The sequence below is a fragment of the Aotus nancymaae genome, unplaced genomic scaffold, assembly GCF_030222135.1.
Source record: "Aotus nancymaae isolate 86718 unplaced genomic scaffold, 86718_ANA_hifiasm-v0.15.2.pri h1tg000007l, whole genome shotgun sequence".
In the NCBI taxonomy this organism is placed as follows: domain Eukaryota; kingdom Metazoa; phylum Chordata; class Mammalia; order Primates; family Aotidae; genus Aotus; species Aotus nancymaae.
The window spans coordinates 9,166,778-9,180,653 of record NW_026988418.1 but is presented as its reverse complement, the minus strand read 5'-3'; the positions used below and the strand labels follow the sequence as shown (position 1 = coordinate 9,180,653).

Below are 13,876 nucleotides of genomic sequence, written 5' to 3'. Positions count from 1 at the left end.
GTAAGACTCCATCTGTCTCTCTCTTTAAAAAAAAAAAACAAAAACAAAAACTGTAATTACTACTAACCTACCAGGGTGATATTTCAACCACTGTCTTTGCCCTATTCCAGAAATACTAAGAGTGTTTAGAATTATTTAGAATTACTTTTAGGCAGTCATCTTGATTTCCCTCTCCCATTGCAAGATAAATATTTTTAAGTGTAAAGTTTTGGAGCTTATGCTTATGGATATTTACAAGGTTCCCCCTGCCCCCTTTCATGCAAACAATTGAAGTGGCTAGCTTTTCTCCTTTTCTGGAATAAAGGAAGTGAATTAATGATTGAATATATAACCTAAGACTTCTCTAAATTAACTCAGGCACCTGAGGATACCCTTAGGGTCTATATGCTTATTATATGGGTTTCTACCACCATTATTACTTGTTTTTTGAAAGCCTGATGCAAAGCCTGTTGAGATATTGAAAGGGACTAATAGTTATTTATCCATTTGCCTCTCCATATTTCATCATCCTAGTCACCTACGGCCACCTTCGAAAAACACGGAGAGCACCTACCCAGAGGAGAAGGTAGATTTGGAGTAAGCCGCCGTCGACATAATTCCTCTGATGGTTTTTTTAACAATGGTCCCCTACGAACTGCAGGAGGTGAGCCATGTCCAACTTTTATGACTATATTTAAGCTACTCATTTAGGACAAGCCCAGGCTGAGGGTACATGTCTGTAGTCTTGAAATAGGATCTTTTCTGAATGTAGTTTTCAGTTGGATTCTCTAGTAGTCATTACCCAAATACATTGGCTTTCTAGGTCTAACTATAATTATGATTCTTGTGAATCATCTATTCATTTGAACACATTCAGAAATTTCCTCACAAAGAAAAGATACATTTTGTGATGTTTTTTATGTAGACTTTTTATTAACAAGGTCCCTGAAGGCCTTTTGGCAATACCGTAAACCAAATCAGGAAGCAAACAATCTAATGAGTTCCTTTTCTTTATTATTCTAGATTCTTGGCACCAGCCCTCCCTGTTCCGCCATGATTCTGTGGACTCTGGTGTCTCTAAGGGAGCATATGCTGGAATCACAGGGAACCCATCTGGTTGGCATGGCTCTTCCCGAGGTCATGATGGCATGAGCCAACGTAGTGGAGGTGGCACAGGGAACCATCGCCACTGGAATGGCAGCTTCCACTCCCGGAAAGGGTGTGCTTTTCAGGAAAAGCCACCTATGGAGATTAGAGAAGAAAAGAAAGAAGACAAGGTGGAAAAGTTGCAGTTTGAAGAGGAAGACTTTGTAAGTATGAATCTTTAGATATGTGGTTATAACCCAACAATTGATGTCTGAAATACGAGACCCTGTTAGTAATGAGAACATTTCAGAAATTACAGAAAAAGTAATTTGTAAGTTGAGGTTTTTATTGTTTTTAGAAGAAAGGAGTTGATACATTTGGAAATGGTGACCAAAACTGATGTAATTTGTAGCAAAGTTTTCATCTTTATGTCTTTGGAATTTAGAAAAATCTCTAATTTCTCTTAAGTCATATAACATTTAATACTCAAATATAATTATGTTAAAATGTAGTCTTGCATGTAAAATTGTCTTTTTCTAACTGCTTAAAACTTTTTTCTCTTGATTTTGTTCTCTATCATACAAAATTACTGTAACACTAGATGTTATTGTATGTTAAATTACATGCCTTTTGGCCTCTAAATCAAAGGTAGCATTTTTAGAGTATCTTTACAATTTTTAAATATATTTTATTTAAGAAAAGATTATCAGGCCGGGCGTGGTGGCTCATGGCTATAATCTCAGCACTTTGAGAAGCTGAGGTGGCTGGATCACCTGAGGTCAGGAGTTCAGTTCAAGACCAGCCTAACCAACATGGTGGAACCTCGTCTCTACTAAAAATACAAAAATTAGCTGGGCATGGTGGCGAGCACCTGTAATCCCAGCTACTTGGGAGACTGAGGCAGGAGAATTGCTTGAACCCAGGAGGCAGAGGTTGCAGTGGAGCAAGATTGCGCCATTGCACTCCAGCCTGGGCGACAGAGGGAGACTCCATCTCAAAAAGAAAAGAAAAGAAAAGATTATCATTTTAACATGTAATCAGTATCTTTAAGTTGGCCAGTCATGGTGGCTCATGCCTGTAATCCCAGCACTTTCAGAGACCAAGGCAGGAGGATTGCTTGATGCCAGGAGTTTGAGACCACCCTGGGCAACACAGCGAGACACTTGTCTCTAAAAATTTTTAAAAATTAGCCAGGCATGATGGCACATGCCCTCAGTCCCAGCTACTAGGGAGGCTGAGGCAGGAGGATTTCTTGAGCCCAGTAGTTTGAGGCTGTAGTGAGCTATGATTGCACCACTGCATTCATGCCACCACATCCAGCTAATTTTTTTATTTCTTGTAGAGACTAGATATCACTTTGTTGCCCAGGCCAGTCTTGAACGCCTGACCTCAAGTGATCTTCCCACTTTGGCCTCCCAAAGTGCTAGGATTACAAACATCAGCCACTGCACCCAGCCTCTATCTATTTTTAAGTAGCACATTAATCAATCACTTCTGTTACAGTCATTACATCGGTTAATAGAGTCACCTAAAGAGGAGTGAAATTTAGGCATTAGCCCCTCTACCCTCAAGTCTAGCAAGTGACCTGGAGTTCTTGATTTAAATTATATGTTAATGTGAATTCCTATTCCCAGGTGACTGTTCTTCAAAACTTTATCCTCGGAAAGGTCTGTACTGCCCTTACATATTAAATACTTGTCCAGGATATTGTAGATATCAAGTAGTCCAGAAATTACTGCAATATCAAATTGTAATCTTTATTATTTATACAATAAACTTAGAAGCAAATCCAAGAAAGACCAGTGGAAATGATTTGAAAACAATGTATGTTGCTCATTACACTTAAGGAACTTGATAAAATTCATATCAAACTGCAACAAAAAGCATTAGCAACAGAGCTGGTGGACATGGGTGGTGTGCACCCTTAGTCCCAGCTACTTGGGAGGTGTATGTGGGAGCAAGACACCATCTCTTTTTTTAAAAAAAAAAAAAAGGTACCAGATACAGTGGCTCATGCCTGTAATCCCAGCTACTTGGGAGGCTGAGGCAGGGGAATTGCTTGAAGCCAGGAGGCAGAAGTTGCAGTGAGCCGAGATTGCATTCCAGCCTGGGCAACACAGCAAGACTCTGACTCAAAAAAAAAAAAAGGCAACTTTCTTTTAATACTTTTATTCTATGATCAAATAAACATAATGATTATAACATAATTTGTATCTGAAATGAAATATTTAGAGTATATTTAGTATTATAACATAGCCAGCTGTGCATATACAAAACAAATTTATTTGAATCACCAATAGTGTTGTTACATACTTCGATAAGAAAAAGAGAAGATTGTGGCAAACAAGAAATAGCGTGAAGTAGACGTAAGAGTACCTTTTAAACTGGGTAGTATGCTACTGATTAGCATAGTTTGATTAGAAGCTTCATTATCAGTCCTGTGACATTCCCAGTGAGAATGATATGTTCTAGAAATGTGCACATTTTTACCTTTATATGAACTTTCACACTGTAATTCTTTTATTTATGTAAAATTGTTTAAAGCTTACATGTGTTGAATCATGGGGCTCTAGCTCAGTGGTTCTCAGCTAGAGGCAAGTTTGCCCACTAGGGGATATTTGGCATTATCTGGAGACATCTTTGTTATCATAGCTGGGGATAGCGTTAATAGCATCTAATATATAGAGATCAGGGATGTTGCTTAACACCGACAATGCACTGGACAGTCCCATAACAGAATTAACCAGTCTAAAATCTCAGTAGTGTCATGGTTAACAAACTAGATCTTTTTTACTGTTGTATAGCAAATATTATATTATGTGAATATACTAGATTTATTTATCCATTGTTCTGTTAATGGAAATTCAGTTTGTAAAAGACCTTGTTTTGGAGGCTAAACTTAAAGGATTAGAACTGCGGTATTGTATTAGAGAAGGAAGAGTCAAAAATAAGATCTCTTCTCCCACCGCTCAAGATGCCAAAAGAAAAGAAGGCCAAGGGGAAGAAGGTGGCTTCAGCCCCTGCTGTCATCAAGAAGCAGAAGGCCAAGAAAGTAGTGAATCCTCTGTTTGAGAAAAGGCCTAAGAATTTTGGCATTGGATAGGGACATCCAGTCCAAAAGGGACCTCACCCACTTTGTGAAATGGCCTTGCTTTAATCAGGTTACAGTGGCAGAGAGCTATCCTCTATAAGCGGCTGAAAGTGCCTTTTGCGATTACCAGTTCACCCAGGCCCTGCACTGCCAAACAGCTACTCAGCTGCTTAAGCTGGCCCACAAGTACAGACCAGACACAAAGCAAGAGAAGAAGCAGAGGCTGAGAAGAAAGCTGCCAGCAAAGGGGACGTTCCCACTAAGAGACCACCTATCTTTCAAGCAAGAGTCAACACTGTCACCACTTTGGTGGAAAAGAAGAAGTCTTAGCTAGTGTTGATTGCGTATGACATGGATCCCATTGAACTAGTTGTCTTCCTGCCTGCCCTGTGTCATAAAATTGGGGTCCCTTACTGCATTATCAAGGGGAAGGCAAGAGTGGGACATCTAGTCCACAGAAAGACCTGTGCCGCTGGTTGCCTTCACACAGGTTAATTCAGAAGACAAAGGAGCTTTAGCTAAGCTGGTGGAAGCTATCAGGACCAATTACAATGACAGATACGATAAGATCCACCGTCACTGGGGAGGCAGTGTCCTGAGTCCCAAGTCTGTGGCTTGCATTGCCAAGCTCGAAAAGGCAAAGGCTAAAGAACTTGCCACCAAATTGGGTTAAATGTACACTGTTGAGCTTAAAAAATAATTAGAGTAATACAGATTTTCCTTTAAAAAAAATTTCTATCCAGAGTGACTTGATGAGTAATCTGTAATTAACTTGAAGAGAGAAAACAGAAGGAGCAGAATTGGCCAGAGAAGATAACAAATTCTTGACACCAAAGAGATGGGTTAGATCTAGAGCTGTGCACATGGAAATAGAGGTAATAGTTGAGGTTTGTGGATAGATAAAATCGCGTAAGAATAATAATAAATTGGAAAGAAGGAAAGGTGTAGAGCAGAACCTGTGGAGTAGCAGTAAGGGAGACTGGGAAGTGATTAGCTGAAGAAGGAATGACTTTACCAAGAAAAAATAGGTAGATAAAATTCACAAATTGAAGATGTTTTGGGACCTGATTGTTTGCAGTAGGTTTTCTATATTATTATTTTTTCTATATCGTACGTTTGTATGATTAGAAAATTATTTTAAAATAGTATCAGTTTACTGTAATTAACAATCCTATATTGTTACCTGGGCAAGTTAAATAGTCCTAATTGTCCCTGAGTTGTTAGAGAATGTATGTGACACACTCAGCAGAGACCTTGACAGGTTGTTTGTTTTGTTTGTTTGTTTGTTTGTTTTACTTTTTTGAAGTATATGTTATAGACAAGAACACAGATTTTTAAATAGTAGCTGTTATTAAGTATGGGAGAGAGCTTTGAATCTGGCAGTTTGGGATGGCCTTTCAAAAGTGAAAGGTTTGGTTGGAAGGGTTAGAGAGTAAGTTGGTGATAAATGGTACACTACTCTTTGGAGAATAAAGAGCCAGGTGTGAGGGTAGAGTTTTCTAGGATTAGGAGACTTGAATGTGTTTGAAACTTGAGGAATAAGAAATTTGTGGAGACAAGGAACTCTTGAGAGGATGCCAGCAGTGTTGGCTACTGCTTTTTCATCTTCCCAAATTCTCCAGTGTAAAAGCAGAGCTCCCTTTAATATTGAGAGTAATATTTAAGATGTTTACTCTTATCACTTGTATTTATCATTGTATTGGAGGTCCTAACAAGTACAATAAGTCAAGAAAAAGAAATGTATACAGTTTAAAAAGAGGAAATAAAACTTTGTGTTTGCAGGTGACAGGATAATCCTAAGGACTCTAGAAAACTATATATGAGATTCCAGAACAGCCAAATAATCTATGATGGGAAAGAAAATCCAAATGGTTTTGTGGTTGCCTGTGCACAGTCGGGATTGACTGGGAAAGGGTGTGAAAGGAACTTTCTGGTTGATGGAAGTGTTAATAATCTTCGTAGAAGTTGGGAAGATATTAGCATTTTAAAAACTCATAGAATTGAGTATGTTTTATATTTATGCATTTTACTGTATGAAAATTTTAATATTAAGAAAAATATTAAGATTACCAGTAGTGAAACAAATATATATAAGCCTCCTGATATGATGGCACTGAGAGGTACGCACCATCACCTCTGACATTCCTTCCAGAAATGCATAGCCTGGATCTAATCATAGGAGACATCAGACAAGCCCAATTGGGGATTCTACAAAAAAATTAACAAAAGAACTGGCCTGTATTCTTCAAAAATGTTAAGGCCATGAAAAAAAAAAAAGCTCTAGATTAAAGAACTAGAGAAATGACAACTAAAAGCAACATGTAAACCTAGATTAAATAAATATTGGGTGAGGCAAAAACCATTTTGCAAAAATTTTCTTTTGCTAAAACATTAATGGGACAATTTGAATAAGTGTTACAGATTAATAATGTTATGTATAAGTGTTAATAATTACTCTGATTATGTAAAAGATACCTTTTAATAGATATTTAAGAGTGGCATCAAGTCCTACAACTTGCACATGGTTCAGGAAAAAGATATTATGGGGACGCAAATATAAAATATTAATACAGGTTGAGCATCTGCAGTCTAAAACTTTTTGAGTGTGGATGTCACACACCACAAGTAGAAAATTCCATACCTGCTTATGCGACAGGTCGCAGTCAAAATTTTGTTTCATGCAAAAAATTATTTAAAATATTGTATAGATTACCTTCGGGCTATGTGTATATGAAACCAAAATGAATTTCATGTTTAGATTTGGTTCCTATCCTCAGGGTGTCTCACATATGCAAATATAATGTGCAAATGTTCCAAAATCCAAATTCTGAAACACTTGTGGTCCTAAACATAAGGGATACTTAAACCTTTATGACAGTCTAGATGAAGGTTGTACAGGAATTCTTGGTACTATTTTTGCCACTCTTTTGTAAGTCTGAAATTATTTTATGTTATTATTTATTTATTTTTTGAGACGGAATCTCACTCTTGTCTCCCAGGCTGGAGTGCAATGGCATGATCTCGACTTGCTGCAACCTCTGCCTCCCAAGTTTAAGGCATTCTCCTGCCTCAGCCTCCCAAGTAGCTAGGATTATAGGCATGTGCCACCACGTCCAGCTAATTTTTGTATTTTTAGTAGAGACAGGGTTTTGCCATGTTGGTCAGGCTGGTCTTGAACTCCTGACCTCAGGTGTTCAACCCGCCTCAGCCTCCCAAAATGCTGGGATTAGAGGCAAGAGCCACTGCACTCAGCCCTGAAATTATTTTAAAGTAAAGTTGAAAATAAGACCAAGTATAGTTGAAGAACCAAAAAAATCCACAGATACCATCTATATCAAAGCAAAATGAAATTTCCCCACAAACCCCTTAAGTACATGAGGACAAACCACCAAAAAGAGGCTTGGGTAGTACTAGCATTTGTGCAGAGGGAACTGAAGGGAAGCAGCAGGACACCTGACAGCATAAAGAATGCCAGCAGAGCCAACCGTTTTTCTGGAAAGCTTGGAGGGCATATTTGAGAAGAGCAGCAGTTAATTGGGAGTGGTTTTCTATAACGGAATAACTGGTAAATACAGGGACTCTGGGATAAGGTATGAAGGATCTGACTGAACCAGTCAAGAGTTCAAACCACACAGTAGTTTGAATAGAGAAAATTAATACAGGGAATTATTAACTATAGCAGGATTGGAGTAATGAAGGATTGGCTAGTAAGAAGTAAGAAGAACTTTAAAGAAAATAGAAATAGCGTATAGGTGCAGTTTGGTGGCTCACACCTGTGATCCTAGCAAATTAGCTGGGCATGGTGCGTACCTGATAGTACCAGCTACTTAGGGCTGAGGTGGGAGGATTGCTTGAGTCTGGGAGGTTGTAACTGCGGTGAGCCCAGGTGGCGTCACTGTACCCTACCCTACGTGACAGAGTGAGACCCTGTCTCAAAAAAAAAAAAAAAATAGAGGAAAAAAAACCCACACATATAAGGAGCAGCAACTACCCTTAGGGCTAAGATGGAGTGTCCAAGAATGAGTCCCTCCTTCCCTACCACCACTCCAGGGCTGAGATTCATACCTGGTTAGAAAGGGCTCAGTTGTGGCTCACTGAATGGCAGAGTAATTGCTGATGTGCTTCTCTAGGGAAGCGCACTCATGAGAGGTGTCACTCTGCTACAAAACTCAGGTGAGGTGCTGAGGGAAGCTACCAGTCTCTGAGCTCAATTGTACATCAGAACCTGGCTTTGAGGAACTGGGTGCTTCAGGAGCCTGCTGAAAATGCACATGGGAACAGAAAGTAAAAATCTCTCCATTGTTCTCCACTGGCAGAAGTTAACATGCCAGCTGTCAAAGGAAATTTTTAAAATGTCCAGACACATTTAGGCAGAACCAGCAGAAGGGATGACTTTGTAAGCAGTAACCAGCACACGGTTATATCATTGTTCAAATAACTGGCCACTATTCCTTTCCAGAACAAAGCCCCTCACTGAGGACAAACTGTTGGAAATATAATCCAGATTGAGCTGCAGATTTTATAAGGAAAAAGAATAAGGAGCAGGTTAACATCACAACAGACAATGCAAATGCAGTGTATCTGTATACAGATAAGAACTATAACATACTATCTTAAAACTTAATGATCATGCCGAGTGCAGTGGCTCAGGCCTGTAATCCCAGCACTTTGGGAGTTCAAGGTGGGTGGATCACCTGAGGTCAGGAGTTTGAGACCAACCTGACCAACATGGTGAAACCCCGTCTCTACTAAAAACAAAAAATTAGCCAGGCATGGTGGCACATTCCCGTAGTCCCAGCCACTTGAAAGACTGAGGCAGGAGAATGGCTTAAAACTGGGAGGTGGAGATTGCAGTAAGCTGTGCACTCCAGCCTGTGCAACAAGAGCAAAATTACATCTATCAAAAAGAAATCATAATCTGGAAAAACTCAAAATAATGGGCTAGAACTCTAGAAAGAAGTAATAAAATATTTCAGAAAAATAAAGACTAAACAAGAAAGAATAAAGATAATACTAATAGTTTTCAAGAATTAGAAGACAGAAAAGGAAAAAATTTTAAATGAACAAGAAATATATAGATAAGTTAAAACTGGGAAAAAAAATTAGTTTGGTAGAAAAGACTAATATAGATATATAATAGGATCCTCCCGTGCCCCCCCTCCCCAAAGCAAACCAAAACAGGAATAGCTTAAATACTGAAAATTATAATTCAAGAAAATTTTTCTGAAATATATTTAGATTTGAATCTATAAATCGAAAGGACAGCCAGGATGAGTAAGACATACTCTTACAAAATACTAGACTTGAACAAAAAAAAGATATCCTTTGGCTATTCAGACATAAAGACTGAGTTGTTAAGAGACAGAAAACCGGATAGATAGACTGTGACAGCAAAGATTTATAACAAGTAAATGGAGTAACAATTAACGATATTCAAAGAAAATGTGAGCTAAAGATTTTGTGCTTTGTCAAGCTAATCTTTAGTTATAAAGATCACAGACAAACATCAGTGTGTAAGTACTTGGAATATTGTTTTTTCCACCCTGCCACAATGGTGCAAGTGAATGTCCTGTCTGATGCTTTCAAGAGTATCACCAATGCTAAAATGAGGCGAACGCCAGGTTCTTAATTTAATTAGGCCATGCTCCAAAGTCATGGTCCAACTTCTAGCTGTAATGATGAAGCATGGTTACATTGGCGCATCTGAAATCATTGATTATAGAGCTGGTAAAATTGTGAACTTTGCAGGCGAGCTAAACAAGTACAGAGCCCCAGCTTTGATGTGCAACTCACAAGATCTAGAAAAATGGCAGAATAATTTGCTTCTCTTCCACCGGCTTGACTTGATCGTATTGACAACCTCAGGTGGTATTGGGGACCATGAAGAAGCAAGGAAAAAACACACAGGAGGGAAAATCCTTGGATTTTATTTCTAGGGATGCAGCACATATTTACAAATAAAATGCCTCAAAAAAAAATTGGAATATTGTTCCCATGGCATTTCCTGAGAAATACTAGAGAAAAAGCTTCTGACAAACTAACCAGAAAGACGATAACAAAAGGAATGGTGGTAAATACTAAATGTATGGCTAATTGCAGAACTAAGATGAAATGAGGGTTAAAAGAGAGTTAGCATGTGACAGTTACGTGATCTGACAATCTGGATATAGTATAACTTTTTCAAAGTGGAAAGATGGGGAGAGCATGTCCAAAAAATAAACATTTTGGTATCTGGTGAAATACATTGCTATTCTGAAACTTGTACGTAATATGGGATAAAGGAACTAGATAGTGGTATTCTGTCCTTTGTATACTTGAGAATCAGGATTCTGTGTAGAAGGAAATAAAAACATAAAATAGATGTTCCCTAAAAACCACAAGGGTTCTCAGTTCAAATTGGAAATATCAATAATAGGTTATGAGGTGTTAGCTTTAGGGAGAAAAATACATACTTCTAGGTGGTTCTGTCCACTGAAAAGGCATAAAAACAATGAACAACCCCGTAGCAATGAGTGGCACTACTGCCCAGATTGCGATCTTAAAATAGTTTATCTGGTCAGGATACTTATAAGAAGAGCTTGGAATATTTTTTTCATACAGATAACAAGTAATTAAATAACTACTTGGGTTGTAGCAAAAGGATTTAGAAGCCAAATTGAAGAGGGTTCCACAGGCCAAGCGTGAGACAGTTTTATCCATCAATTAATGATATTAACAGCGAGGGTTTGAGCCACATCAAATAGGATTTAAATCTGTGAATTCACAATGATACCTGCCTCCCCAAGCATGTATCTTATTTTTTCTATATGAACTGTACCATTGAATCACGAAATAGTAGGTGAGGGGAAGTTCCTATTTATGGAAATGTACTAGTTTATAAAGAATTATAAAATTACATAATTGTTTTTGCATCTTGTATTGAGTCAGCAGTTTTAGGCTATGAGCATCAGTGTCTGCCAACATCACCAAAAGAAGCACAACCAGATGTGTGTTTCTCCTAGTGGAAGAATACAAAACCACCACCAAGGATTTTGTAATGTTTAAAACCAACTACCAATTTATAGAAAATGTAGAGGTGTAAGATTTTCTAAAAACTAGTAAGTTGAGATTATTTTGGAGACAAAACTATAGTGTTCAGTGAGACACAGCTGGATAGTAAAAAAAAAAAAAAAAAAAATGCAGTGATCACCATAAGTATAAGCTTTTTTTTTGTTTTTTAGTTTTTTTTCGAATGAGATTTGTAATGTCCTTCTGGTTTGACTGGTAATGTGATGTTGCTTAAACCATGTAGTGTTTAAAATAACTTTTATTTAATTACTGTTAATTAAATAAACAGTAATTTGTTATATATTTTTTTCTCTGTTTATATTTTACTGTTTTTGAAAGTTTTAAAACTATATTTTTGGCTGGGCGCAGTTTCTCACACCTGTAATCCCAGCACTTTGGGAGGCTGAGGTGGGTGGATAACCTGAGGTCAGGAGTTGGAGACCAGCCTGGCCACCATGGTGAAACCCCGTCTCTACTAAAAACACACACACACGCTGGGTATGGTAGCGGCTGCCTGTAATCACAGCTACTCAGTAGGCTGAGGCAGGAGAATTGCTTGAACCCGAGAGGCAGAGGTTGCAGTGAATGGAAGTCGTACCACTGCACTCCAGCCTGGGCGACAGAGCGAGACTGTCTCAAACAAAACAAAAACTGTACAGTTTTAAAACAGTGGAAAGAGGTAAAAGATACTGTATAAATAAGAGCATTGTCTCTGAAAACCCTGGATACAACATGGCTAAGAACACATGCCTGTTAAAATGAAGCAAGGAAACAACCAGAGCTTTTATTGCTGGGTACTCTTTCTACCTATACTGTTCCGTCTAGGGGAATGTATTTATCTGTCCTTCAAAACTGTCACTGATTTGTCCACTTAAATAGCAAGTTGCTAGTTCCATTTGCATTTGTGCTTGTTCTCCTATTATAGTGGTTTTCACCTTGATTGGTTGAAAAATACATACCTGCTAGAGGCACTGCCCCTAAAGATTCTGATTTAGAAGCTCTGTAGTGGAGTCCAGGTGTCCTTTTGTTGTTTTTACAATGTTTATAGGCAGTTGTGCTGAAAAGCCATTTTCCAGCTGGGCACAATGGCTCACACCTGTAATCCCAGCACTATGCTATGGGAGGCCAAGGTGAGCGGATCACTTGAGGTGAGGAGTTCTAGACCAGCCTGGCCAACATGGTGAAACCCCATCTCTACTAAAAATACTAAAAATACAAAAAATAGCCAGGTGTGGCAGCGCGCACCTGTAATCCCAGTTACTCAAGAGGCTGAGGCAGGAGAATTGCTTGAACCTGGCAGGTAGAGGTTGCAGTGAGCCAAGATCCTGTCACTGCACTCCAACCTGGGCAACAGAGCAAGACTCCGTCTCAAAAAAACAAAACAAAACAAAACAAAAATATTTTCTTTCCTACCCTGTTACCTAATTGTAAAGTTTAGGCTAGGACAGCAGTATCATACAATTACTAAGTCTAGTCTATTACTCTTAACTCTTCTCTGCCCTTTTACTTACCTCTTTCTCTACTTCCGTTGCCTTTATTACCCTCCTGGACTATGCAATTGATCTCCTACTGGTCTCTTAGTTGATATTTAAACCCCTCAGATCTATTTTTCAAGCTGCTACTAGAGGGACTGTTGTAAAATGATAATTAGATTATGTTAACTCTGCATGAAAGATGGCTCCCCATTACTTGCAGAATAAAACTTATTCTCCCATAAAAAATCCTCCACCAACTGACTTTTGCCTACTTTGCCAGGTGATCTCTTTCCGCCCAGAAGGGTCCCCTCCCTCATGCTGAACTATTTGCAGATCTGTGAATATTCTATTCTATTTAATGCTTCTCTAGTGTGCAGTGAGCTTTCTTTTCCTGGAATTACCTATTTTCCAGCTTTGGAATTCATCTTTAAGGATTCCTAAAGCACCTGCAGTGAAACCTTTTCTGATAGGACTTCTCTATTAAGTAGAATTGACACTTCTTCCTGAGTACTCCTTATTCCCTAATATGGAATTTTTTTCATAGTCCCTGTAACCTTTTATTGTACTTGTCTACAAGGTTTTGTAGTGAAACCGACCCTTGTGAAGACAGGGGCTCTTCTTGATTGATTGTATTTCTAGCAGTCTTTGGCATATCGTCTACCCCTGCCCTACACCTGTCTTAGAGGAGTGAATACTATACATTTCACTAACCAGATTGTCCTTTAATCTGAAGAAAGTGATCCACATCCTTGTTCATCTAACTTTCAGTGCCTCCTTATTTGGAATACATATCCTATAGATATGTATTTATTTGGCATACATATCCTATAGATATGTATAGGATATTATTTAATATCCTATAGATATTTTATTTATTTTTTATTAAAAAAATAAAATCTCTTATATCAAAGGAAATGAAACTCAGGAGAGCATAAGATTAACATACTACCTATTGATTTTGCATTTCAACATCTTCTGTTATAATTCTGAATACAGTGTTAAATTAATAAGTGCTACAAATATGTAATTATTTGATAGGTTCCATGGTGATGGCTACTTTGTGAAAAGTGCCAAAATGATCAGCTTTCTGTATCAACCATTCATATCCCTTTTTTCCTAGCCTTCCTTGAATCCAGAAGCTGGCAAACAGAATCACCCATGCAGACCTATTGGGACCCCTTCTGGAGTATGGGGTAGG

The 13,876-nt window shown here is 38.3% G+C and overlaps 1 protein-coding gene and 1 pseudogene across 4 annotated transcripts in view; both read left to right on the top strand.

Moving 5' to 3' along the window:
- The window catches only part of GPBP1L1 (GC-rich promoter binding protein 1 like 1), a 62,989-nt gene that overhangs the window by 34,339 nt on the left and 14,774 nt on the right, over positions 1 to 13,876 (top strand). For all 4 annotated transcript variants that reach the window (XM_012434544.3, XM_012434545.3, XM_012434546.3 and 1 more), the window contains exons 4-6: positions 514 to 643; positions 1,003 to 1,289; positions 13,799 to 13,871. In XM_012434544.3, the coding sequence (XP_012289967.2) occupies positions 514 to 643; positions 1,003 to 1,289; positions 13,799 to 13,871 (490 nt within the window). The remainder of the gene's footprint in view (positions 1 to 513; positions 644 to 1,002; positions 1,290 to 13,798; positions 13,872 to 13,876) is intronic.
- LOC135273393 (large ribosomal subunit protein eL8-like) lies at positions 1,308 to 13,869 on the top strand (annotated as a pseudogene).